General features: G+C 41.7%; 2 protein-coding genes and 1 long non-coding RNA gene across 4 annotated transcripts in view; 1 reads left to right on the top strand and 2 right to left on the bottom strand.

Annotated features, from left to right (window-relative positions):
• LOC309381065 (macrophage mannose receptor 1-like) overlaps positions 1–8,344 on the bottom strand; it is a 39,522-nt gene extending 31,178 nt beyond the window's left edge. For both annotated transcript variants that reach the window (XR_014173284.1, XM_081931468.1), the window contains exons 1-10: positions 8,186–8,344; positions 7,404–7,799; positions 6,803–6,976; positions 5,757–5,921; positions 5,315–5,428; positions 4,645–4,788; positions 3,330–3,512; positions 2,227–2,384; positions 804–917; positions 457–572 (exon numbers count right to left, since the gene is read on the bottom strand). Coding sequence is in view for 1 of the 2 variants with exons in the window: in XM_081931468.1 (XP_081787594.1) it covers positions 457–572; positions 804–917; positions 2,227–2,384; positions 3,330–3,512; positions 4,645–4,788; positions 5,315–5,428; positions 5,757–5,921; positions 6,803–6,976; positions 7,404–7,799; positions 8,186–8,246 (1,625 nt within the window). In the remaining variant the exon portion in view is untranslated. The remainder of the gene's footprint in view (positions 1–456; positions 573–803; positions 918–2,226; positions 2,385–3,329; positions 3,513–4,644; positions 4,789–5,314; positions 5,429–5,756; positions 5,922–6,802; positions 6,977–7,403; positions 7,800–8,185) is intronic.
• Positions 1–27,055, top strand: part of LOC309353444 — a 162,835-nt gene that overhangs the window by 39,998 nt on the left and 95,782 nt on the right. The gene's annotated exons all lie outside the window — the stretch shown is intronic.
• Positions 14,348–27,055, bottom strand: part of LOC309381061 (macrophage mannose receptor 1-like) — a 46,482-nt gene continuing 33,774 nt past the window's right edge. Inside the window, exons 23-30 of the mRNA XM_081931464.1 lie at positions 26,548–26,650; positions 25,413–25,642; positions 23,839–24,004; positions 21,808–21,957; positions 20,557–20,673; positions 18,820–18,987; positions 16,924–16,965; positions 14,348–14,893 (exon numbers count right to left, since the gene is read on the bottom strand). Coding sequence (XP_081787590.1) covers positions 14,643–14,893; positions 16,924–16,965; positions 18,820–18,987; positions 20,557–20,673; positions 21,808–21,957; positions 23,839–24,004; positions 25,413–25,642; positions 26,548–26,650 — 1,227 coding nt within the window. The 3' untranslated portion in view covers positions 14,348–14,642. The remainder of the gene's footprint in view (positions 14,894–16,923; positions 16,966–18,819; positions 18,988–20,556; positions 20,674–21,807; positions 21,958–23,838; positions 24,005–25,412; positions 25,643–26,547; positions 26,651–27,055) is intronic.

Here is a 27,055-nt window from a genome sequence, read left to right as displayed (position 1 = left end):
TGATTAGGTAATTAAGAAAAGTAAGATTAAAAATTAAATAGAAATTAGGGGAAGGATTTGCTGAATGGATTTAATTAGAAATTGGAATACAGGAAGGGGAGGTATGAGGAGGTCGGGAAAGTAAGTTTTATGAATATAAGGCATTGAAATTATACTTGTTATTGTATGTGTTTCGTATGTATGTTTTATTGTTTTTTCTGTTTTTCTTGTTTTTTTATCTTATATAATTCTTTGAAAACTTTAATAAATATCTTATAAAAACAAAAACAAAAAGGGTCTCTGCTCCAAAAGAGGTTTCTGTATCCTGCAGATCTTTGGCCAATCACAAGGCAGCACCTGCAGGTTTCAAACTGAGCATGTTCAAGCCTCAGCTTACCTCACTTCTTGATTCCCATGACATAAATGTTACTTTGCATGTCAACTAATGTCAGGCAGGGTGGGGGGAGAGAATAATACCTGTTCTCCACAGAAGTCAGAGATCCCTTGTTTGTTTCACAGAATGCCTGTGCTTCTGAAAATGTTGCAGATGTTTGTCCAATTAAGTAACAATAGGATCCATGCCTTTTCCAGCCCTGTCAAAATATTCAAAAAGTCAATAGACACACGTTATTGCCATATTAAGTTCAGGGCACCTAATTTACTTGGAAAGACCTGGAAAGATGTCTGTGGACAAACACCGGTTCTCTCGGCCTGAAAGCAAGATGAGCGCCACACCTCATAGTCGCCTTTGACTGGACTTAACCTTCCAGGGGTCATTTACCTTTTTTCTTTTTTCTACCTTACACAGTTTACTTTAGACTTACTTTCTGGCAATCTGGATTGGCAGTTTCAGCTTCTTCAGAAAGAAATGCCAATGGTTCTCTTTTGCAGATGTAACCAAGTTCCTCTTCACAATAATTATCTGCCCAGTAGCCCCTCTGGAGACAGAAAAGTGAAGAAATATAAATCACAATCAAGAAGGCCTTAAACATTTTCATTTTTTACATTTGATGCATTTTTGGTCAATGCAAAACTCTTTATTGTTGTGCATGCTAGAAAACTGCATTTCGCAATTCTGCTATAAGAGCAGTTGAATCCCACTCTCTTTATACGCTGTCTTTAACTTTGCAAAATGTATTCTGAAATTTATTTTTTAACTAATTGCATAATTCATTTGGGTTTTTTCTGGTTATGGTTAAGAACATCAGAAATGCAGGGGATTGAAGCATTGCCACCCAAAATAGGATGCTTTTCAACTTTTTTGGCTTCCGAAATTTCAACAGACAATTTGCACCCAAGCACTGGTACCAAAGCTATGAAATCGCTTTTTTAAAAATGTGAGATTATCAAGACAAATTGTGCCTCTAGCACCACGCTACATGCTATTTTTCTGTTCTCACAGAATTCTAACATACTCTCTCCAGAAAAGTGGTTGTCATGTTGGGGCAGTGTTGCAGAGCCACTCTCCTGACCCCAGTGCTACCGCTTACCTGGACAATGCAAAGGTAGCACAGGATAGTTGCAAGTTGGGGCTGTGTGGGCACACCAGTGGGAGTGCAAGATAGATCCTCAGTATTTTATTAGTCCAGTCTTTCACACAAAAATGAATCCAATGGAAATATCCATCATGGATAGGCTGGATGCTGAGGAGTGGTTGGAGGCACCAGCTGGGGAAGCTCCAAGGGAAGAAGGCTCAGAACCAGGAAATTGGTTGTGGGGCAACAATGCGTGGTCAGAGGAAGAAGAGGGAGCAGAACAGGAGGAAGAGATCTCAGAAGCTGAAGAGGCAACAGGCTTTAGTGAACAGGAGGAGGCTAGGACAGAGGGCAGTCTAGACTCTAGGAGAAGAGAGGGGGCAGGAGACAGAGATGAGGTAGCCTGCTGAAGAATCCAAGGAGCCTCCCTCCTCCTTCTGTCACCAGCTCTCCTCTCCTCTGGTCTCCTACAACACAGAGAGAAATGAAGAGGGAGGAGCAACGAGAGACATGACAATGGAGTCTTAGGTTGCCAGGGAAGGAACCAGGAGGGGAGCCTTAGAAAGCAATGGGAAGGCAAGGAACTTCAGTCCTCGCTACTGGTTCATTGGGGCAAGACCTATTGGGAAGGGTTGCTGTGACCACTAAGACTGAGTAGTTTTGCTTCTTTGAATCAAAGTGAACTTCACTGACATCGGGTGCTTTATTGTTTCATTGCTGACGTACGCCTGACTCCAGCTCCTGACAATATTAGAGGTTCCATATTTTTTACCTCTCCATTCATGATGATACAGTCGCTTTGCACACCATTGATTTGTGTGGGTTTTCCTTTTTGCCACTTGGTGAATCTCACTGTAGAACCATCGCTCCATTCGTAATACATCGGAGTTTTCTGGTCATTTAGTCCAATCCATAGAAGATCCGTTGGCTCTAAAAACACAAATGTGTCTTATTTGTTTGCTTCCAGATTTTATTTTCGAAGGTGTTGAACAGGATCCTACCACACACAGCTTTGTGGTGTATAAGTGCGGCAGAAGAAAGTATTCACCACTCCTTTCCAATTACGCATGTTTGAGTATAGCAAACTACACTGGGGACCATCAGTCCTGAAATGCAGCACTACAACTAGGTAAAGGTAAAGGTACACCTGCCCGTATGGGCCAGTCTTGACAGACTCTAGGGTTGTGCGCTCATCTCACTCTATAGGCCGGGAGCCAGCGCTGTCCGCAGACACTTCCAGGTCACGTGGCCAGCGTGACAAGCTGCATCTGGCGAGCCAGCGCAGCACACGGAACGCCGTTTACCTTCCCGCTAGGAAGCGGTCCCTATTTATCTACTTGTACCCGAGGGTGCTTTCGAACTGCTAGGTTGGCAGGCGCCGGGACCGAGTGACGGGAGCGCACCCCGCCGCGGGGATTTGAACCGCCGACCATGCGATCGGCAAGTCCTAGACGCTGAGGCTTTAACCCACAGCGCCACCCACATCCCATGACTACACTACAACTAGACAGCATCTAATGCCCAGCTTTCCTCCAACCTGGTACCTTCTGGTATATTTTGGACTTCAAACTCCAATCATCATTCCTGATCATTGGTTACATTGGCTAGGGTTGATGGGAGTTTTGGTTCAAAACATATAGAGAGAACCTAATTGGGGAAGGCTGTAGAAGTCAGTGCCATGTCTCACATTTAACTGGCTTGTGCCTTGTTGTGCTTCCAAAAGAATATCCCTCCATTGTGTTCTTCATCGGGGCAAGGTCTCAATAACATTCCATACTCACATGTGGTAGCAAAAAATGTAAACATCTTGTTCCCACTCTCATACTCACACAAACATAAAAAAACAGGAATGCAGAATTTGCTGGATGTACGTACGGTAGCCTAGCTGTGAAATGACAAAGCTGTGTTCCATAGTGTTGTGTATACTTAATAAATCTCCACGTTCCCTTCGACAGGACAGCAATGCCCCTTTCCATGTCTTGGGGTGTCTGTTAAGGCGGTAACAATGGCCAGCATATGCAGCCCAGCCATCTGGACATTTAATAGGCTTTAAGCCATCTAAAAAGAGAATAATAATATTTAAGGCAGCATGATTTAATAGATTTAAAAAATAGGAATTATCTGCTGTCACAATGTTATTGACTCACATCCTTAATTAAAATATACAGAATTCAGCAGAGGCAAATCAAGACATCTGTATTAACACGACAGGGTGATCTGTTTCATCCTGTGAATATATTATTGCCAATGTGGTAATCAACAGTCCTTGGGGTCACTCACACTGAATTTGCATAGTTTTGCATAGTGCAGCAAGTGGGAGAGGCAACCAGTTTGAAGATCCCCTCCTCTACTGAATTAAATGGTGAAATTAAACCTGAAAGCATCATTCCACTTGCGGAAGATAATGAGCCATTAGAAGCATGAGGAAACATGCCATAGAATCTATCATCTTTTTTACCCTGACATCAACTTGAGAACATATCTATCTTCTTTCACCAATATCACAGTAGTTTACATAAAAATATAGCTTTAGCAAGGTTTCTGCAACATATGCCTTTAGACCATGCTTGAGATCTTTCCTGATAGATAACTTATTTTTGGCTACTGATAAAATACCCTCTGGCATCTCAATCCAATGAAACGTTTGGCATTGCATACACTGCTACAAATAGCAAAAACCTCCATTACTAGAAATAAGTTTTTGAAATTTAGTTTGGTAAATGAATAGCATTGCAGGACCGGGCATCGGACTTCCCATACCCGAACCTGTATAATAAGAGACCAATAAGACTGGGGTTTTGGTCAAAACAGGCCACAACTTCATTGAATACAAATGAAAGAGGTTTGGCTTGGGCATGGGGCAATCAAAATACTTTCGGCCCGCCCACCAGAAGTGATATGTAGGTCAATCCAGACGGGGGTTCCTAAGACTTACATCAAATAGGGTGACCCCCGCAGGGACCGCTGTCTGGGGGAGTGGCTTTGGCCCTGGTCCTGCCTGGTCCCGCGGATATGGCCACTCCCCCCCCGATTCCTTTAACGTTTGGAGGGGCAGGCGGAGACTACAACCTCCCCTCCATCCAAAACAAAGGATTGCCCCAATACTACAAATAGCAAAAACCTCCATTACTAGAAATGTTTTTGAAATTTGGTTTGGTAAATGAATAGCATTCTCGGTTTAATCTCCTACCTGTGGGAATAAGAGAAACATCCAGTGAAGAGTTTCCTTTTTTGCAAATGTATCCAAGTTTCTGTTGACACTTTTCATTCTGCCATTTGCCATTCTTAGACTGCATTGATCCACAGATTTTTTCTGTTTCTGGGGATGGGCTGCCTTTAAGCAAGTGGGATATAAATGATCATTGTTTATGCCCTGGGCTAATTTTATTTATGATTTATTTGAAGACTCCACCTTTAGAAGATATTATCATCTGCCTTTAATAAAAACCTTTTTACAGACATAGTCAAAACAATATATTTTAAAGTCACCAGCATAGCACAACAGTAAGTTAGCCACTTAACTATAGTCACTCGAAGGTTTTGTAAACCACTTTTTATTGTTCTCTACAATCAAGCATTATATAAATGTTATGAAATAAATAAATGTACACGTACAACAGTTTGAAAAGCCTTCGTTAACAATGTGAGAGATGGGTTCTGCCTAATCCCAGCAGGAATTGCATTCTGGACCACAAAGAGTTGTTTTCAAATGCCACCTGGACTATTTAAAAGGAATTACTTTAAGCACTATCCACTGGGTTTTAAACCACCAATAAATCTTTGAAAGTGCTTTACATTGGTGACTGACTATTAAATGGGGGTGGCTTTCAGTGTCAATCTCATTGTAGATGCTCACTCACCTGGAGACCAATTTAAATATCTAAAAGGATGGTTGCCAATCCACTGCCATCCATTGTCAAGATCCAAAGCGTTCAGACCAATCCAGTAGTAAGTAGATATATCATTTATTAATCCTATTTATGGAAAAGAAAAATTGGTTGAATTGCATTTTGTTGCCGGGGTGGGGTATATTTACGGTGTGGGGATGGGGTGGGGTGAAACAAAAAACTCATTCCAACATTACTAGGGTTCCCAGCTTTCCTTCTTGTGCCAAGAAGAAATTAATCAGATGAATGCTTTCAGCCGGCATGCTGGATCTAAATTAAATCGCCTTGTACTGTGTGGGAGGATACTTCAATATTATGCCATGTAATGTCTGCTTACAGTTTAGACAGCATTTCTTAACTAGCAGAAATCAAATTATACCAATCACTTCTTCAGGCATGCCTTGTTATGTCCTACCTGTCAGGTACGCTTGTTCCTGCAGATCTGTGATAGTCAGTAATTCTGCATTCTGTTGCTGACAACTTTTTCTTGCTTGGTACCATGTTAGAACTGAGAGGTAATTGATCTGGTAGAGATCCCCTGTCCATTGGTTTCTGGTCCAGAATAATTCATCACGGTCATCTGTAAACGTGAGTGTCAAATCATCAAATTATCAGTGATGAAGCTAAATCTTCCAGTGATGGATATTTGAATATTTATTAATCTCGATGCCACTTTTCAGAAGAATACCCAAAACAGTATGCAGAAATAGAGGTGCTTATGTGATCATGGGGAGAACCACTGGCATTGTCCCTTAATCCTACAAGTGTTCCTCCATTTCGTGTTGCATCCAAGGAAGAAATCAGCACATATACATACACATACAAATAACCTGGAACCCCACATGCAACCAGCGTTTTAGATCCTAGGCTAGTTTTTGTGAATTGGCTTTCTCCCTATAGAGTCAATGTATGGATGAATGGAGAGCCCTGCGTTACAGGCTTAAATGTCAGTGTGTAAGCACATCCTGAAAACTGCACATAAGCAATTTCAAAATGCAGAGATGTATAGTTACAAGGAACACAAATCTTCCTTTCCCCTCTGCTTTGATTTTCTTGCCTCAAGGAAGGAAACTGCCATTGCATGTTTGGTAAAATATCAAAATCTTTCCCCGTCTCAGTTGCTCCCTACCAAACACCTCATGTTTGGGATATAATCTGTCTGCTTCCTGCATTCAGTGACTCTCCACCACAGCTCCAGAACTCAATTTTGATCTGAATGGAACTTCATCCTCCCCAATGAACAAATGTGAGCCTGATTCTGTTGGGGAGCCCTGACATTACAGACAATTCATTTTGCTTTGACTCACAGGGGGGAAGTGCCCCCCACCCATTTCTGCTGTAGTTGCACAATTTGGCAATGGCACCAGTTTCCCTTTTCTCTTTGTAGGAGAAACTTTCCTCTAAGCAGCAATCACATGGTGGGAAAGTAGGGCCTGTAATAAAACCTTGTTAAGTGTTTACCTTTCCTTGGACAGTATCCTCGTAAAGAGTCTCTATCCACATCTGCTGTTGTTCCACACCAAAGTTGTCCATGTTCATCATCCTCTCTTATGCACTGAGCATGCCATTTATTCCGATATTTGAATGGAAACACACAGGGGGCTCCAAAACCATTGCCTCTTAAGGTATACAGAGCTGAAAGAAATTGGATAGATACGGTGAGAAAACTGGATAGATAGTGGTGAGAACAGAATTAGGCAAAGCGGAAATGATTAAGACAAAGTCCTCAATACAAGAGCTCCACGAATGCTCAGATATACACAGACACTTTTTGTGTCTGTCAGTTTCCACCATCCATGGAGTTTTCAGCATCCATTCCTTTGCATGCTGGAGGAATACATGGATGCACCTTCCGCTTTAACTGAAGTGAACCAACACCTGATATCTCCAGGTGGGGTTGGGGAAAAGTTGTGTCTGAAATCCAAATGCTATCCAATTTGGGTTGTTTATCGACATGATTTGAAATTATGCAAGTAGCATCATGTCTATTTCCACCCCAGATGCAACATGCTTGAACTGCATATACAAGCTGATAATCTAGAACAGATTGTCTGAATTTTACCTTCATAGCCCTTGGAACACAAACTGTCTTTCGTTCCATAGATCTTCCAGGTACTGGTGGCTGCTTTAGACAGCGTAACATGGCTTTGGGGGCCACTTTCAGGATTTAAAAATAAGTCTTCCTGTTTGAGAGCAAGGAGGCTGTCATTTCTGCACTCCCATTTCTGAAGTTCACTCGTCTCATTACAGGGGGAGAGGGTGAGTGCAACCAGGTTTGACTTGGACGGCACTGCCAGGCACAAATTCACTGCCATGTTCAAAATCTGGTCATCGGAAACCCACTTGAAATGTTGCCCCTCATTATCCTCATCACAGTTGTCCACGATGATGGAACCAGATTTCTGAGGTTGTATACAAAGCTTGAGGTTTTCATTATGTATCAGAAAGCTGTCACTGTCTGTAAAATTAAGAAAAATAACAGGAACATGGAGAGAATGTTTCACATACCTTCCAATATGACAACTGCTGGTAAAATGATAATACAAGGATTCAGAATAAGAGGCAATAAGATTGATGGAGAACAGAGAAAGATGCCTCTTGTGCTAATTCTGTAGTTTATTTTAAACTATCCAACGCTGTGCCTTATTTATCAGTGGTCCATAGTATTGTTGTCATGTTTAAAATGCATTTTGTTCTTTTCAACAATTATCCTTGCAGCTGAAATTTCATTGATTTAGCTTTAACAGTGCAACTTTAGCTTCCATAAGATGCTTTAAAAGTAAACAGTTAAAAATGCACCTAGTGCTAAGTTCACAATGGTGATGGAAGTGAAAAAGAGCTTACCTGATACCTGAAAAGCTGGCTGGATGAGGAACAAGAGATTTAGGAGCAAAAAGGAAGACATTGGCCAAACCAAACCTACCACACCGCTCCCATGGAAATAAGACAAATCAGAGTTTGCTGCCTTTCAAGAATTCCTTGATAAATGAGTCAGGCAGAATGAAAATTTCACTTCTGTTTTTGACATTAGGAAATGCACCGTAACATGGCAAACACACACACACACACACACACACCATGATCTTGCTGATCTGTTAATCAGCTTCCATGGAAAAGACAGAAAAAAACATGTGTTATTGAGGCCATTTCCCTTCACTTAGCCTAGTGCAAGCCCAGCAGATTGTTGGATGAACAGTTTAAAATGTCCTCCGATTTCCCACCACCTGTTTTAGGATTGCACGCTTAGCTCCATACTAAACTTATCAAACAACAAATGAAACGTCTTAGGAACCAACTGTAACTCGTGTAACACTGGGGAGTGCTTCCAATGCCCTGTTAAAAAGCAAAGATGCTCCATAATTCAGGAATCTAGAATGAAAAGCTGGCATGAGAAGGTGAGGTCACAACACTCTCTTTCTCTCCATTATTCCTCCACTACAGCCTACCTCCAAGTCAAATCAAATCAAAACCTGTTTTTTGTTGCAACGACAGACATGCATGTGAAACCCTAGGATGGGTGGGTGAGAGGAAGTCACTTACGGCTGGCAAATCTGATTTGACCACTGTTATATACAATTCATAGGTAAGAAGTAGTTAGCCCCTTATTTCCCAGTAAATATTCTCAGGACTGCAGTTATAGTAATTTAAAGTTATATTTAAGTCAAAGGAACTGTTCTCAGGAAATTTGTTTCACAACAGGATGTTAAGAAACCCGTTTCCAACTCCCCAGGAGTAAATTGCAACCAACAAGCAAATGATATTTCCTTTGCAGCTGTGTCTAAGGTGAAGTAAGTTCAAAAAAAGAAGAATTTAGAGTTAAATTATAAAAGGCACTACAGCAAAGAAACTTAAGGGGCTATTTTTTTTCTATTAATTTTATATCGGGTTGCCTGCAAGCTTAAGTATTCTTCCCTGGAAGTAAGTGCTTTTGAACTCAGTGGAGTTTCCTTCTGAGCAAATATATTTAGGATAAGGCTGCCAGAACAATTCCTCCCCCCCCAAAAAAAATATGTAAATGGCAAAGTCACATTCAGCTTATCCATCAGCTGTATGTGAAAGCGTGGCATCATTCTTGCAACTGAAAATCTCCGACTTATTTTCGTTGTATCCTGCCTTTCCTCTATGGATGGCGTCAAGATGGCGTCTGTGGTTTTCTAACTTCCAATTTCATCCTAAGAACCCTGTGAGGTGGGTTACATGGAAGTACAGTGACTATCTCATGGCCGCTCCATAGCCAGGCTTCCTTGTTAGGTGGGACTGCCACATTTTTAGGTAGGACATTTTTTGTGGGTGGGTGGGGCAAATATGTTGAGCCTGATATTGTCGTCTAAAAGGAGCAGCCTGCAAGACCATTGACTGCAGGGTCTAAAATTACCAAGCTGTACCTCTGCCCTTCTCCAATCCATATAAAGAAGCTGATTGGTCTGGCAGTTGAACCTTACTTCAACACTGGCAATCGGGTGGCATCCTGCACTGCACATGACGCAGCAGGTTAGTTTGACCAGCTAATCGACTTCCAAACAATGGGATTGGTCATGGCCTTAGGATGATTAGGCAGAGGACTGATGCCATCGCCCCCAATATCTGCCATTTGAGGTGCTCCCAATATCTTCTTCACATTACCAAAAAAGCAACAACACAAAAAACCAGACTTGGAGCGAGGGAGGGAGAGCAGCTGTGTATCAAGTTGCCTTTCCCATAAGAAGGCAACCAAAGGTCTGTCTAGTCCAATATTCTGCTGTCGGAGGGGCCAATCTCATGCCCATGGAAGTCCACAAGTGCAACAGTATTCTTCCACTTGTGGTCCTCAGCAACTGCATCTGATACTGTACGTAATATTGCCATCATGACTAGAAGACACTGGCAGCCTTCTTCTCCATTGATGCCCCCCCCCCCGCCTAGCATCTAATTCATTAGGCTCTGTTTCCTCTGGGTATCATTACACTGAGTGTTTTGGTGTTCTTCTTGTCCTCACTAGTAGCCACCAATGTGGGGCAGGGGCAAGAAACAATGCCAGGTTATGAGATTTAAAGAACCACGTGTTATAGGGAGAATGAGGGGAAAATGGGGCTGCTGTTCTCTCGTGTGCACTTGAAGTAGTGTCTTGTTCCACCCTGAGTGTTAGCTGGAAAATAAGAAACAAACGCAAAACAAAATGAGACAAAAAAGTGAAGTGAAAGTAAACTGATATTAAGAAGTTCCGTAAAAATTTTGGAACAATTATTCAAGTAACGTCTTCATTCTGGTGGCTGTTGTGATTGTCTTGGTCAGGTGACTACCAGCTAATTCAGAAGAACTAACTCAACAGATGTTGAAATGCTATGAGGGGAAAAACATGCTAGTAATTTCCAGATGTGCCATAAGGGGTGTGGGTGGGTGTATTTCGATGTAAAAATAATCTACAACAGGGAGCGCTTAATGCTTCACTGTGTGAGGGAATGGTGTTTGCCATCTTAAAGGAGGTAATAGGACTGCCACTATTTTAAAAAGCCAGTGCTTGACCAAATTGATTGTCACAACTATTGCATACTTGCAAATACCCACTTTCTAAGGAAGCAATTTCAGGTGGAACAACTGGAGACATACATTCCTGGATGAGACTGTTTATTGGGATCCATTCCAGATAGGAAAAGAGCTAGTAGGGGAACACCTAGCTACTTTAAATGAATTCAAATATCCAGGAGAACATGTTCAGAGGGGAGTGAGGGGATATGGAGCACCTGTGTTGGGCAACAGTCGTCTTCATTTTAATGCCAAAGTTCCTCTCTTGACAATATCTGGATAATGTGAATTAAACGGAAACACACACACACAGAGAGAGAGAGAGAGAGAGAGAGAGAGAGAGAGAGAGAGAGAGAGAGAGAGAGAGATGAAAGTAATATCTGGTGTTAAGAAGCTTCCTGAAGATTTTGGAGCCATTATTCAAGTGGACTTTTTTATTCCAATCCCTAGTGTCAACTGTCTTGTCAGACTATTGCCAGATAATTCAGAAAAAAGACATAAATGTTATATAAACCACCCACTAGCAGTTTTTTAGAACTGTCATCAAGTGGGTTTCAAAAATATATAATAAAACTACAATGCTAAACACACTTACGTTGGAGTAAGCCCCTCTCAATACATTGCATGTGTACATAAGTGGGGTCTCTGTGTGTAAATTGTGTATGGATGCTTTGGCCCCACCCACTTTGGGCTTTGACCCTGAAGGAGTGGAGACCAGAGGTCCACTTTGGAGAGCCAGGCTGGAGCCATTTTATAAGCTGAAAGCCATCTTAGAGAGCAAACTAAAAGCTAAAAAAAGACATTTCTCTCTCTCCCCTGCTTGCCCCTGCTTGCAAAACAATATTTTTGCAACACCGCGAGTTTGCAAGAGGATGCGGTCAGGGGATTTTGGAGCTGTTCTGAGAAACTGTTCGTTTGCCCAGGATGTCTAGCCCACCACAAGGTTCTAAGCCGAGCAACCTGTTAAAACCACAAAAGAGGAGGGGGTCAAGGAGCAGTTACTGGAACCAGTAAATGGGTCAGATAGATTTTAAGCCATCAGTGCCACCTAGTGGATAATGCAGCCTGGAACTGAAAGGCCACCATCAATTCTTTAATTGGTTGAGCTTCAATGAATATGCATAAAGGGGGATGTCGGGGGGGGGGGCTGAACTGTTGCTTTGCCTTAGAGCATAAAAGTTGTCTGCATCTGACTGACGGTGGGCATTCTCTCATTTCGTCCTGAATGCACCCCTTTTTGCTTTTTGTCTGACAAAAACCAAATTGAATAAAACTTTTTTTAAAAAATATTACTGCCTGGATTTTTCCATTCTGGTCTGTATTCTGAAGTCTCTAACAACCCCACCAACCACTGCCAGGAAGACTTCGAGAGCATGACCAACATGGCCCTCAGGGTAAATATGTTCCCCAGCAGTATTAAACAATAAGACAAAGATAAAATCAGGAAAAAAAATTAAAGTCAGTACGCAATCGCATAACTAAATTATCTGTCTCTGTAGGCTTGCTAAAATAAAGTTTTTAGAAAGTGTCTAAAAATATACATCAAGAATACCCGCCTAATGCCAATAGTCAGGGAGTTCCAAGACTTATATGCTGCCACATTAAAAGATGGACTGCTTGTAGATGTGAAAAGAAAACTGGTCCGAAGCTGTTAAGGGGCTTTATATATCAATACAGTGGTACCTTGGGTTACATACGCTTCAGGTTACAGACTCCGCTAACCCAGAAATAGTGCTTCAGGTTAAGAACTTTGCTTCAGGATGAGAACAGAAATCGTGCTCCAGCGGCAGCAGGAGGCCCCATTAGCTAAAGTGGTGCTTCAGGTTAAGAACAGTTTCAGGTTAAGTACGGATCTCTGGAACGAATTAAGTACTTAACCTGAGGTACCACTGTAGTACAGTAAAGTGCTGAATAAAGCCCAGTAACAAATCAGCAGCCAGAGCAGATCTTTGCAGGGGTACTATTCTGCCAGAATCTTACCCCTGTTAGCAATTGTGCTGCAACATTCTGTACTAAGGATAGCTTCCAGACTGCTTTCAAGGGAAGACCCACAAATAGTGCATCACACTAATCTAATGCTTGAAGTGCTGTGGCCAAGCCATCCCAACCAAGGCTGGCAATAAGTGCCAAGCTACCTGGGATCTCCAGTGGCAAACGTGGATCCAGGAACATCTCCAGATTGCATACCTGCTCCTTCAAAGTGAGTGCTTCACCTTTAGATTGTCACTTTGCAATTGAGTCTGCTGAGATCAACCTGCTACCTGTAGCACACGACTTTTATCAGCTGAGTCTGAGGCTATGCCTGTAACACTTGCTCAAAACACACACACACACACACACACACACACACACACACACCACTGTCAGCTGTAAGTCCTCAGGCCAGTAATGAAATAGAACAATTGTTCTTATCTGAGGAGTACTGTACTGTATTTCTCTTTGGGTATATGAAGATCATCAAATGGGGTTTGGTTTCCCTCTAGTGGCTGAAGGCAGGAAGACCTGAGATTCACAGAAAGGAGTTGAGACTCAGCTATATAACATTTTGAATGTGTTGTAAAGTGCAATATACAATTGTGATACTAGAAGGCAAATGTGAGCTATAGCAAATTCAATGCAATTTTCAAAACCATTTAAAAGAAAAAAGCATTTTCACAACATTTTAAACATGTGTGTAGATTCCACCTGAGTCTTCTCCTTCATTTCACTCAACACTTGGACCAGAAGAGGCAGTGGTGAAAATGTGGAAAGAGCTTTAAAAAAGAGCTAAAATAGGATGCTGTGCACCTAAACAACAAAGAAAATGCAGTACTGTACAGAGCCAAGAACTTTTTATTGCTAAGTACCTTGACTGGAACCTGAGTGTTGGGCTAGAGATACTTGCTAAGTATCCTGTGAACAGAGGAGAAAAGGTAAAGGTAAAGGTAAAGGGACCCCTGACCATTAGGTCCAGTCGTGGCCGACTCTGGGGTTGCGGTGCTCATCTTGTTTTATTGGCTGAGGGAGCCGGCATACAGCTTCCAGGTCATGTGGCCAGCATGACTAAGCTGCTTCTGGCAAACCAGAGCAGCGCACGGAAATGCCGTTTACCTTCCCGGTACCTATTTATCTACTTGCACTTTGACGTGCTTTCAAACTGCTAGGTTGGCAGGGACCGAGCAATGGGAGCTTACCCCATCGTGGGGATTCGAACCACCAATCTTCTGATTGGCAAGTCCTAGTCTCTGTGGTTTAACCCACAGCACCACCAAGAACACTGCTAATGGTAACATACCTCCTGAATGCTGCGAAATCAACCACACCCCCGTGAAATAAATTTCTCCAGCTAGTTGAAGCTTTTCAAACCTCCATGCACTGAAAGAATATCCCTGTGCCATGAGAACACAGGCACTTAGGGTCCATCTGCACTATACATGTAAAGCAGTGCTATACCATTTTAAACAGCCATGACTTCCCCCCATTTGTGAATATGCAGATACACAAATAAGCATAGCCATTTCTCCATTATTATTAATTCAGCATTTATTTGCTCTATCCATCAGCTCAGTCATCAACTCAGGACGGCCATTGGGCAAAATACTAGCTTTGCCTATTTTGAATACAAAGCTGCTGAATTGCAAAAAAAAAACCCAGCGAAACTATTGCTGCTTCTAGCATGCAAACAAAAGTTCTGAATCAGGTGGGATTTGGGCAACTATTTTGTAAAGGAAAGACCAGGTTTGGATAGAATGCTTGTGGATTTCCATATGCGGTGTAGGTCTTGTTTTCCCGAATGAAGGACAGTTTGTATTATCCTGGACTAAATGGCAGCGTGCTCATTGCACTCCATGTTCATCACCAGGTCCTTTATGTCGCTCGTTTCAGGGGTGGAGCTGCTATTGAAATAGAGAGAGTTCTCGAAGTTGTCATCTGTGAGGACGAGCCGGCTCCTTTTCTTGTAGAAATAGTAACATGCAATGGCCGCTACCATCACAACCAGGAGAGTCACGACAATCGCAGCGGTAACTCTCCTATTGGAAGGCGCAGGAGTGTCGTCTGTCTTTCTCGGTTCTGTAATTAATGCACAGCAGTTACAACAACAGAATGGTGGAAATTATTATTACTATTGTATTTTGAACTCGGCCATCTTCCCAGGAGCTGTGTGTGGCATTCAAGGTCCTCCCCTCCCCATGTAACCTTTACAACAACCCTGTCATGTAGGTTACACTGAGACCAAAGGTCATCTAAACAAAAAAAATTCCTTCCAGTAGCACCTTAAAGACCAACTAAGTTAGTTCTTGGTATGAGCTTTCGTGTGCATGCACACTTCTTCAGATACCATGCACACGAAAGCTCATACCAAGAACTAACTTAGTTGGTCTTTAAGGTGCTACTGGAAGGAATTTTTTTTGTTTTGACTATGGCAGACCAACACGGCTACCTATCTGTAACTGCAAAGGTCATCTGTTAGCATTGTGTTAGTTTAAATTTGCTGAAATGGGAATGTTTAAAGTATATTGCCGTGGATGTTTACAGACAGCCCTTTGAGTTTTGATTGGTTAAATAGCTGATCCCAGTATGTTCTCTAGTAAGCTCTCATATGGTTGGTTAACTTTGGTCACAAACTCCTTTTGTGTGCTTGAGTTCTCTGTGATGAACACAGGGAGCATAGGAAGTTGGCTGTGAGTCAGTAAGATGTTATAAATACTGCTGTGAGAGAGGGCTGTATAAAGAAGATTCTCTGAACAATGCTGAGAGAAACAGCATTAATCTTCCTTTTCTGAATAAAGAAGACAGAAAGGTCTCTCTAAAGGAATAGAGGGGCAAAGAGCAGTGCCACAGTTAAGGAGGTCTCTGAAATTAAACACTGAGAAAGACTGAAAGAAAATGGATTTAGTCACACAGGTGCATGGCCTATATGGTAAAGTAGAGGCTGGAAGAGGGAGTCAGAAAAATATAGCTTCTGATTTAAAAAACTGTCTGAGTGAAACCTGGATAAGCATATGTCTTGTGAATGCATATATATTGTTCTTTACCATCTGTTCTGCAAGTAAAGCTTTTGAATATTTATACATTTACCTGAACGATGATGTACTTCCTAAAAGGGAGTGGATCTCATATATATCATTACTCTGCAACACATCATGGCGGAGGAAGCATCTTAACATTGGTTCTCCTCAGTTCTTGTATGGCACTAGCACAACCTCCCCCAGCCTGGCATTTGCTCAGTGTTTTGGTCTTCAGCTCTTATTATCCCTGACCTTGACCATGTTGGCTGGGGATGATGGGAGCTGTAGTCAAAAAACTCTGGGCAGCACTAGGTTGGGAAAGTCCACTTTAACCACTATGCAGCACTAAGAGACTAAGAGTCACTCAGGCATAGGAATCATTAGGGCAGGGCTGGCTAATCTGTGGCCCTCAAAATGTTGAACTACCATCAACCCCTGTCAGAATGGCTAATGCTCAGGGATGATGAAAAATTTATCATTCCCTGCATATTCTAAATTAACTTATTCTTTTATTCATCTATTTTGATTATATATTCTTTTGAAACTGCCATTTATTACAGTAATCCTGCCAATGTCTTTATCTGTTTACAATTTGTTTGTAGATATTCAATCAACCATTTCCATTCTTTTATTTAAAAAAAGTTTGTTATCTTGTTTTCTTATTCTTCTGGTAAGTTAGCTCAACAACATTTATAAAGCACAGCTCCCCCACCTCTGCAGTAGGGGAACAATAAGGGAGTCAATTCGGTGTAGGAAACAGTAGGGGACCAAATATTATTTACTTAGGTCATTTTCTATCTCCAGAATATAAGGTGGTATAAAGGATCGCCATACATTTTTGGCATTTCATTTTTATTTTTTTTGAGACAAAAAAACTCAAAACAACAACCACCAATATCAAATGCCAATCTAATTATCGACCGAAAGATATTTAAATTTTAGACAACAAGTAGAAGCGGATGAAGGGAGGCTGAAATGAAAATGTTCTATTGGCTTTTTATATAAGATACTCAAAAGATAAATTCCACCACGGTATATCCTTAATTTCTTATTTTATTTTTTCTTTATTTTGATTTTATTTCAAAACCTTACCTTTATTTTCTGGAACCTTCTCAGTAGACACAATTTCAATAACTAAAAATTGGAAGAGAAAAACCAAATGACCATGTGTCAAAAGCCTTTTTATTGCATATTCTGATTCAACTGAATTATTCAGCAGGGTTTGAAATGATCTTGGGCAATGTTTTGTAAGGGTATGGGAGACTCCCTCTGGATTTAAAGCATTGGTTCAAAGCATTAAAAAATATCATCCAAGTTTGGTATAGTTTATTTCTGGAATCACTCTTAACTTCAGAAATTGCCTGTTAACTCCCACCACTCTCTCTCACCTCAGAAAGCCCCCAACATTTCCACAACCTCCTTTCCCTTCCCTTTAAACTAGTGAAGGGGAACCTCTTCTGGCCATTGTGCCAGATCCTTATCTCCATGAGCCAAATCGGAGAGATGGTAGAGTTTCCCACCTGTCAATCTCCTGGCACTACTGTTTGAGCCTTTGGTTTCCCAGGGTTAAGGGAACAGTGTGGGGCTGTTTGAAGGCGCTTTTGCAAAGTGCCCCATGCTGCTCTTTAAACGTTGAAATACAGAGGTTAAAAGAGCACCACAAGGCTGTCAACCAGCTTCACACTATTCTTTGAACCTTGTTCCAGGAGCAGGTAAGTGCTTTCTACTGAAACTAGAGTTAAAATGGGAGGAAAAATTCTCCCATTTCAGCAGCAGTTTCAATGGAAACCATTTTCCTCTCCTGGAGCAAGGTACAACCATCATGATGGGTGGGGGAGCATAACTTGTTTCAGCAAAGAAATGACAGGAAGCTCACTGAAGGCTCCTGCCACACCAGTACATACCCCACCACTGATGTAATATATGACAATAGGTTTGGGGACATCTTTGGACAATAGGTGTGGGGTGAGTGGACATGTTTGGACAATAGGTGTGGGGTGAGTGGACACGCCTTGTGGGCCAAACTGAGAATGCTGGTAGACCAAGATTGGTCTGTGGTCTGGAGTTTCCTCCTCCTTCCTTAAAACACTTACATATTGGCTCTACAAACTGGCTGAGCAAGCTATGGGGGCAGTAGCACGTAAAGATAGGGAAGGAGGAAAGCCCACCCCCTGTTCCCCAAGGAGAAAGGTCCCAGCAGTCTTTGGGAAATGGAATTTCCCCAAGGCCTACTGCAATGGAGATGGCACTCCTTTAGATTGCACTGTGGTCAGGAAAAGACCTCCAGTAAAAGACAAGAATTGATGCTTTTGAATTCTGGTGCTGGGGGAGACTCTTGAGAGTCTCATGGACTGCAAGAAGATCAGACCTATCCATTCTTAATGAAATCACCCTGAGTGCTCCCTGGAAGGACAGATCATGAAATTGAGGCTCCAATACTTTGTCCACCTCATGAGAAGAGAAGACTCCCTGGAAAAGACCCTGATGTTGGGAAAGATGGAGGGCACAAGGAGAAGGGGACGACAGAGGACGAGACGGTTGGACAGTGTTCTTGAAGCTACCAGCATGAGTCTGACTAAACTGCGGGAGGCAGTGGAAGACAGGTGTGCCTGGCGTGCTCTGGTCCCTGGGGTCACGAAGAGTCGGACACGACTAAATGACTAAACAACAACAAAAGGCAAATCTCAACCCCAACCAAGCAACCTCTTGATGTACAAGGTCTCTGAGGAAGCCGGACACTTCAGCTTCATTATAGAGTTTCAGGCATGCAGTGAACTCCCCTCACTTTTCCCTGTGGGTGCTTGCCACCTCCACTTGGTTTTTAAGAGATGGCAACTGGGTTGTGGGTGGGGGGCAAGATTGGATTTCATTCAAGATCAAAAAGAGTTTGGGCCAAGGCTAAGGTTCACTGACATCGCTTTTTGCAATGTAATGAATATTCCCCAGGAACTACTAAGCAAAGGAAAGTATAATAACTGTATTACATACTTTTAGGTCTTTTGCAAATATACGCCCTGTAGGAACTGCAGTAAAAATTATTCCAAGTCCCAGATGAAGAATACATTTCCACACAATCTTCATTAGTTTGAGGAGAGGGCTCTCCTTCGTTCCAGTTAACAAAATCCACTACGCTGTTGTCGAGCCATAACCAATTGCCTACGGTTAAGTTAGAAAATAAATGAGAGAAAGAGCTCTAGCAGGTCTGCTTCTAGTATATGTTTGAACAGGGTTTTCTGAACAAGGATGTGGAATTTTCACTGTGTATAATATATCGGAACTGCTGGGCATGCTCACTGAGAACTTGATTCTTAATGATGTCAATACACTAAAGTAAATGGGTGTGTGATTTTCAATTATGAGACTAAAACACAGGAGCAGGTGATTTCCTGGCCTTGTACATATCTGTGCCTGGAGGACATCATGCATGATGCAGTGCTTGGGCCGGCCACCAGATTTTGCAGATTTTTATATCACTGTGGCAAATTCAGCTGCTCCCCCCACCCCCGATCACTTTGGAGCCTCTTCCTACAGAATTCCTCTGCAGACAACTAAGCAAATATAAAATTAAATTGTGCACAATATTGATTTGCTTCTTCTCTCAGCTGAGTTACTTGCCAGTAAAGATGTTGGGACAAGATGGTCATGATCTCATTGGTATAGGGTAGGGGTGGGGAACATTTTTGGCTCAGCAGGTGAGATTATCTTTTCCATATCTTGCACAGTAAGCCATCCACCTGCCAATCTCCTGATGTCACAATCACGTTAGATGATCTTTTCAAAGCATTATTTTGTGCAGCGCTTTGAAAGCGGCTCCAGAAGATCAGCTGATGGTATAGCCCTTTCCAGGATGTCTGTACACATCCTTTCAGCTGAGCCAGGTTTTTACCTGCTCCGTATCTGGTGACATATATGGCATCAGGTATAGGGCAGATGGGCGCGCACTTTCTAAAATGGCCTCATGGGCCAAATGGGGAGGCATATGGAGGCTCATTAGGCCCACAGCCTGGAGGTTCTCCCACCTGGTACAGGCCTTCAGAGATCCTAGCATAATTGGTGGTACAGTCAATAAAAGACTTATTTAAATTGTAAACCCAAATGTCTACTTGTTCGTCTTCCTTAATAACTTTCTATCTGTTTAAATTGTCAGTTAGCTAAGCAGGATATACTTCAGACTTGAATTTTGTAACTGGTTCAGCATTAAAGCAGTGCAATTTGTAGAATCTGATTTTCTAAAGAAAAGCTTACATTTTGGGCTGTGACCAGGATGAATGCAAATACCAGGCCATCTACCCTGGTTTCCTCATCTTTCACTTACAAAGGATGACGTGCTGGTGAAAAAATGGAGTTTTTAAGACGGTAGAGTTAAATTTCTGTCTTTTGAATTTGGCCAGATATGATTAACATTTAGATTATTTAAGTGTATACAGTGGTACCTTGGGTTAAGTACTTAATTCATTCCGGAGGTCTGTTCTTAACCTAAAACTGTTTTTAACCTGAAGCACCACTTTAGCTAATGGGGCCTCCTCCTGCTGCTGCGCCTCGGAGCCCGATTTCTGTTCTCATCCTGAAGCAAAGTTCTTAACCTGAAGCACTGTTTCTGGGTTAGCGGAGTCTGTAACCTGAAGCGTCTGTAACCAGAAGCATCTGTAACCCGAGGTACCACTGTATAATAGAAACATTCACTGATTACATAAGCATACACTCAAGATTAAACAAAAAATGTACCATGTATATTTCTGAACATTCCTGTCCAAAACGTTCGCACTTTACTTTCAAGAGGTTCCACATTTTCTGCCAGAAAATGTGATTCAACTGCATCAACTACTGAAACCAGACCACCACCTGCAAAACAAGAGTAAGAATTTAGGTGATTAGAATGGTTAATTTCTAATTCTCATGCTCTGAAGGCTAACTCCTGGGTGGGACTGTTACTCGGGCAAAATGAATTTTTGCAATTCAGAACGCTAGATAATATTTTGACATTTAAGGAAAAAAGATCATCTCCTTCCCTATGTTTAATACTATTTATTTTTCAAACACTTGCTGACATCAAGATGGGTTGACCATGGCAGATTCCACACACGCCACTGAAGTATTTTTATTAACCCACTCACTGTGTTTTCTATGGAGTTACGTATATTCACAAACCGCTTTTTCATATTCTAATCTCTTTTATGCAAGACATACTCTCTTTTACTAAGCTGAGGTTTGCAATACCTCCATCACTTGTCTCTGGGGAAAACAGGTTGGGAAAGTTGGCAAATTAATCACAAAGCTTTGAAAGATGCCATATATACACTAAAATGTTCACCCAGCACCTGCACAAAGCATTTCAGGTTTAGAGTCCGCATTCATCATATTTCAGCTATCCCAGCCTTCCTCTGTTGTCTTTCTCTCTACTTATCACTACTGCTGTTTGTTGGGACTCAGCCTTTACAATGGTCTTTGGAATTAAGGAATAGGCCTTAGACAGCTGCTAGAGGACAGTTAGGGCCAGAGGTGCCAGCTTGCGAGGACAATTGGAGCTGGGGGGGGGGGAGTCACAAACATGAGCATTGTGCCTCCCTCCCTAAACCAGGCAGAAGCTTCCTGGGCTTTGGGAAGGAGATGCCAAGCTTTAATACTCTACTGGGAACATTTAGGGGACTAGCCTAGTCCCCCTAGTCCACTGATTGCTATTAATCCAATGTTTTTGGATACTCAGGTACATATTTCTCAGGTCAAGATATACCAAGTCCCACCTTAGGTTGAAGTTTCTGTATGTACTAGATCTCTCTCTCCTTCTCTCTCTGATCAACAGAACGAAGCTTTCTAAGATGCTACAGTTTAGTGTATGATTTGCTACTAATCTTGCATTTTGTATATGCCTTTTGTTGCTAAAAGCCAACTCACTCCTAATGGAAAGGGGGGAGATTATCATGTAACTAAACAAGATGTAACGTCTTGCATCTTGCATCTATATGGAAAGGTACTTACCTAATTGTAAACAAGCTAAAGAAGCCTGAGGCCAAGATTTTTTAGATGACGTCTCAAAGTGGTAGCAGTGGCCACGGAAAGGAATCCACGGTGTCTCCAGTGATTCTGGGCACTTTCCAGGTAGTTGAGGTGGCTCAGTAGGTGCCTTCACTATTTAGGGGGGGGAGGGGGAAGCAGCAACTTGTAATTCAATTAATTTTACATCAGATTCTCTATGCTACATCACAGATAGGTTTATTGCATGAGGAACTTAATAGAAAGTCTGCTGGCGCAATTGAGACAGTCCTATAACTGGTTATCAAAATGCCATTTTTAAATTAAACCATTCATAGTGCACAGGTACCAAGGAATTACTAGTAATTCAGTGAATGGAAAATCCAAAATGATTCAAAAATAGAGGCAACTAACATTTTATTTCAATATCTATACTCTGATTGGGATAGTAGACTTAAAGATAGCTGTAAATAGATTCTGAAAAGAGAAATTGGTTACCTGAAAAAACTAAGGGTACTTTCACACACTGTTTTTAATGTGGAATTATCACTCTTTGCCTTGTTAAAAGTGAGGAGAGATTGGCATGATATTGAATAGGGGGTGTACCTGCTGAAGTGTAGAATACAATGCAGCTTACAGTAAGGTAAAGGTAAAGGACCCCTGGACGGTTAAGTCTAGTCTAAGGCGACTATGGGGTTGCGGCGCTCATCTCGCTTTCAGGCCAAGTGAGCCGCCGTTTGTCAACAGACAGCTTTCCAGGTCATGTGGCCAGCATGACTAAACCGCTTCTGGCACAACAGAACACTTTGATGGAAACCAGAGCGCACAGAAGTGCCATTTACCTTCCTGCCACAGTGGTACCTATTTATCTACTTGCACTGGCATGCTTTCAAACTGCTAGGTTGGCAGGAGCTGGGACAGAGCTCACCCCTTCACAGGGATTCAAACCTCCTGATTGGCAAGTCCAAGAGGCTCAGTGGTTTAGACCACAGCACCACCTGCATCCCTACGCACCTTACAGTGGGAGACCAATGACTGGGCAATGCTAAAAACAAAAAACCCCAATCCCAACCCAGTATGGAAACATTCAGAGTAAGAATGGAAAAGTCACTAACTCAGCTCCTTTCCATGTTCTCTTTGAATGACTCGTGATATTTTCCCCTCTGGCTCATGGGTAATGAGCCAAGATATGACAGGCTGCCTTCCACCATGTGACATGAGCAGGAAAGACTGGGCACTCGCTTCCCCTACCCTGTCCAACCACATTCAGCCAACCTTTACCCTTGGTTTAATGTGGGAACTTCCTGGCCATTAGACTGATGTTGAACCATGCAGGAATTTTTCCCATACCAGGCCTAGACTAGACCAAGTTTTTATGGAGGTGGTGGGTTCTACCCCACTGAGTGAGGTGGGAGGGCATTATTAATTTGTAAAAGTATTTATATAACACCATTCATAAAAAATTATCAAAGTGGATTACAATGACATATAAGAAGCTTAAAAACATGCATCAGTTAACTATTGTGGAAAGACGTATTCTTAATCTCCTATTTAGGCCTGGCGGAATAAAAAAGTTTTCAGCAAGTGTTTAAAAGTTGAAACGGAAGGCGCCTGCTGAATGTCTATTGGTGGAGTGTTCCACCATACTGGGCTGATGACACTTAAGGTGCCATTACTTGTTGTTGTCAAATAAGCCTTGCCAATTTAGGGAATGGCATGTGATGCTCCTGCAGATGGATCTCAGTGATCAAGCTGGGATATAAGGGCTCAGGAGGTCCCAAATGGGTAAGTGGGATAATCTTAAGGAATTAGCAGGTAGAAAAATGCTACAAATTGAATTCTTTGGAAAATGGCTCAAGTTACACAGCGGTGGACCTTTCAAAATATTTTTGTTTATATAAACGTATTTTGAAACCTCTGTGAAATGCAAAAGCCATGCTGTTCACTGCAAAAAGGCTAAATTATCTTGCCTGTGAGGCGATGCTTCAACGTGAAAGACAAGTAGTGAATGAGAAGCATTGCTCTTCATTTGCTTACCGTCAGAGTGTTTACAGAGTGGGAAATAATGTTCATTGCATGATCCTGTCTTCCAGGTTCCATCCAAATCCAGATAAACACAACCAAAATTTTGTTTTGGTTCCCCTGGGGCCCATTTTGTGAACTTCATTTTGAACTTGTCAATCCATGTATATTGTCCATTGGTCTGAAAAAATTAGCACATTAGCAAAATGCATTGAGTATACAGGCTGAGACGTAAACCATTACAATGGTGTCAAGAGTCACTGTCATCCGAAGTACAGTCTCTAGGTTTGTTCTGGTTGTACATTCTATATATAGAAGGAGAAGATGAGAGATTGTAAACAGCAAGGTCAGAGGACAGGAAATGCAAAGATACAGGCAGTGATAACGACCTTTTTAACAATGACTGTTCTCAAAAAAATCCCCAGTGACTGATAACATAGAACTCCTGGCATTGGTAAGCCACTTTACACATGTAGTATGATATAAATCCATTGTGTCAATTCATCCCACAACTGATAGCATTGAATATCTTGATGTATTGCAATTCAGTAGAACATAACAGATAGTTTGGTGTCAACAAACCCTGTTCTCTGCATGTGATTCTCACTGCAAGTGATATTCTGAACAGGGCTTTTGTCCTTGTAGCATAGGTCAGGAAAATCTAACTGACTCAGTATATTGGAAAGTGAATTTAATATTCATCTCCTTCACCTAGGATTCATTTGGATTGAATTTACTTTACCAAACCTATATTAGGTATTACAAATATAGGCCATCATAAAACATCCATATATACAATTTCAAAATATATACAAATAAATAGCCATGTAAAAATATGTAACTAACGATTTTCATTGGAGTTTCTTCCTGCTAAATAGTGCCATTCATTACTTTAAGAGATACAATTGATAAAAAGTCAGCTTCCAGGTTAATATCAGACAGACAGAATCTGATATTTTCATTGTGCCATGATGTTAGACTATTCAGGAAAGGGGATGGCATGTGTTTGCGTAGCTGGTTGTACCATGGACAGTAGAAAAGAATATGTTCCACTGTGTCCAGCACATTCAAAAAACATCCACAATGTCTATCATTTCTGGGGATGTTTAAATATCTGTCCTTGACAAAAGCTGAGGGGAAAAGGTTCAGTCGGGCTAACATAAAGGCCCTGTGTTGGACTGGAATTATTAATTTTGAAATATGGGGCACTGTTATCTGTTGTGTTTGAATCATAAAACTTGGGGGAGCAAATTTTATTTACAGCTGACTCATTTTGTTTTTCAATGTCCCTTAATCTGATTTGAATATTACGATACATATATTGCTCACTTGAATTGTACAAGAGTTCCAAGTCAATACCGATACGATTTTGCTGTGCAAAAGGTGGAACCACCTGGGTTTATAAGAGTCCTTAAGTAAGTTAGAAAGCAAACTTGAAATGTTGGCTGGATTGAACTGAATGTGCATTGTAACCTATTGTCCTATTTTAATTGCATGCTGATTGAATGACCTGAGATAAACAAATAACTAGAAACAAATAGAAGCATCCATCTTAAGGCCCCTTCCTGATAAATATGTGATGTACTTACCACATTAGTATTGAGGCCAATCCACACTGGGCTTTTATACTTCAGCAGCTGCAACCAGAGGAATGAGTGGGTGAAAGGGTCTAAAATGCTAGCAAGGTTAAAGCTTTGTTCTTCACAACTTTTCTGAGCATCTTTCCACGCCATTTTGCTTTCAAAGAAGAAGTAGGTATTGTTATTGTAACGGATACGATATGCTGTTGTGGGTGTTGGAAGAACAGGAGTTTTGGGGTCTGCAATAGGGAAAGGAAAATTAAATCCAATGCAGTGTTACTGTAATTTAAAGAAAAAATATATGAAGGAGAAAAATAAGTTTATAAACATGGGGCACTATCCAACTAACTTTCTCCATCAATGCAGTTTTCCACTCATGCCACAGAATGCCCCCCTCTCTTCCCCCATGCGGCCTCTAAACCTATTCTGGGGGTTCCGCCAACCCTCCAGTGCAAATTTGGGGAGGATGTGAGGTACATGTGGAGAGAGGGGAGGGGACAGAATCCACTGCGCAAATGGAAATACATGCGCTGACAGAGTAAGTCAATTGGATGCTACCCATAAGCTTGTGATGAGATGTAGATTGGATAAGTCATTGCATGGAGGTAATGGGATGGAATGGAATGCAGCGGCTACTCCTTTGAGCTAGGATATCATATGCAGAAATGTACGTAAGGAAAGGCCACAGCTCAGTGGTAAAGATAACTCAAATGCAGAAGGTCCCAGATTCAGTCCCTGGCACCTCCAGTTAAAAGATCTCAGGCAGCTGAGCACTACAAGAAAAACCACCACCTGTGACCTTGAAATAGGATGCCCATAATATTTTTCTGTACGCATATTATTCAGTATACTATATCACTGGGCCAGAGGTGCAGACAATGACCATCACCATGCCTTGAGCTATACCTTGGCAACCTCCAAGATCCGAACTCGATGTGGCAAAAAGTGCTCTAAAACTGTTCCATGTGTCCAAAGGCCACCTTGCTATCTGGGCCACTTTAAAATCATTGAATTGTAGAGTTGGAGATTACCTTCTGCAATGCCCTTTACTGAAGCACAGAGGAAACCATGAAAGCTTAATCAGAGCTTGCATGAGATTTTCTTCTAATGTAAGCAGGGGAAACAGATTAGCAGAAGTACCCACCTGTATCTGTCTGGCAAATGTAGCCCTTTTTCTCAGAACAGTGAAAATGTCTCCATTTCCCCGATTCTTGAAGAGGCCTGTTTTTCATTGCGACACAATCTTCCTACGAAAGAAGAAGAAGGAGAAACAAATGCTAGAAATAGTAGTGGGATATTCAGAGCATCTTTGATTTCTTCCCGAGCTATATAAATTTAATTGCAGAGAGCCACCAGGAATAGAGTTGGGACATTTCAGATCTGTACGCTGTTGCCCCTTATGAAACCTCTTATTTATTCCCATGCTCCAGGGTGATTCCACTAACCCAACAACCTATTCATTTTCCTTAATATCATCGGGCTTCTGGGTCAGGCTTTGAATTTGGCTGGCCAGGTGTCAGAATTGCCCTTGCCTTCCTAGCAGCTACCATAGGATCTTGTTTCCCTACCTACTAGATTTCCCTCTGCCACAATTCCTTCTTGGAACTCCTGCCTCAAGTTCAAAATACAACTTGCTGTCTGTGATGCGTAGG

Source organism: Podarcis melisellensis (genome assembly GCF_964234715.1).
Source record: "Podarcis melisellensis genome assembly, chromosome: 12".
NCBI classification, from domain to species: Eukaryota; Metazoa; Chordata; class Lepidosauria; order Squamata; family Lacertidae; genus Podarcis; species Podarcis melisellensis.
The sequence above is the reverse complement of the archived record's forward strand: the minus strand, read 5'-3'. Positions and strand labels throughout refer to the sequence as shown.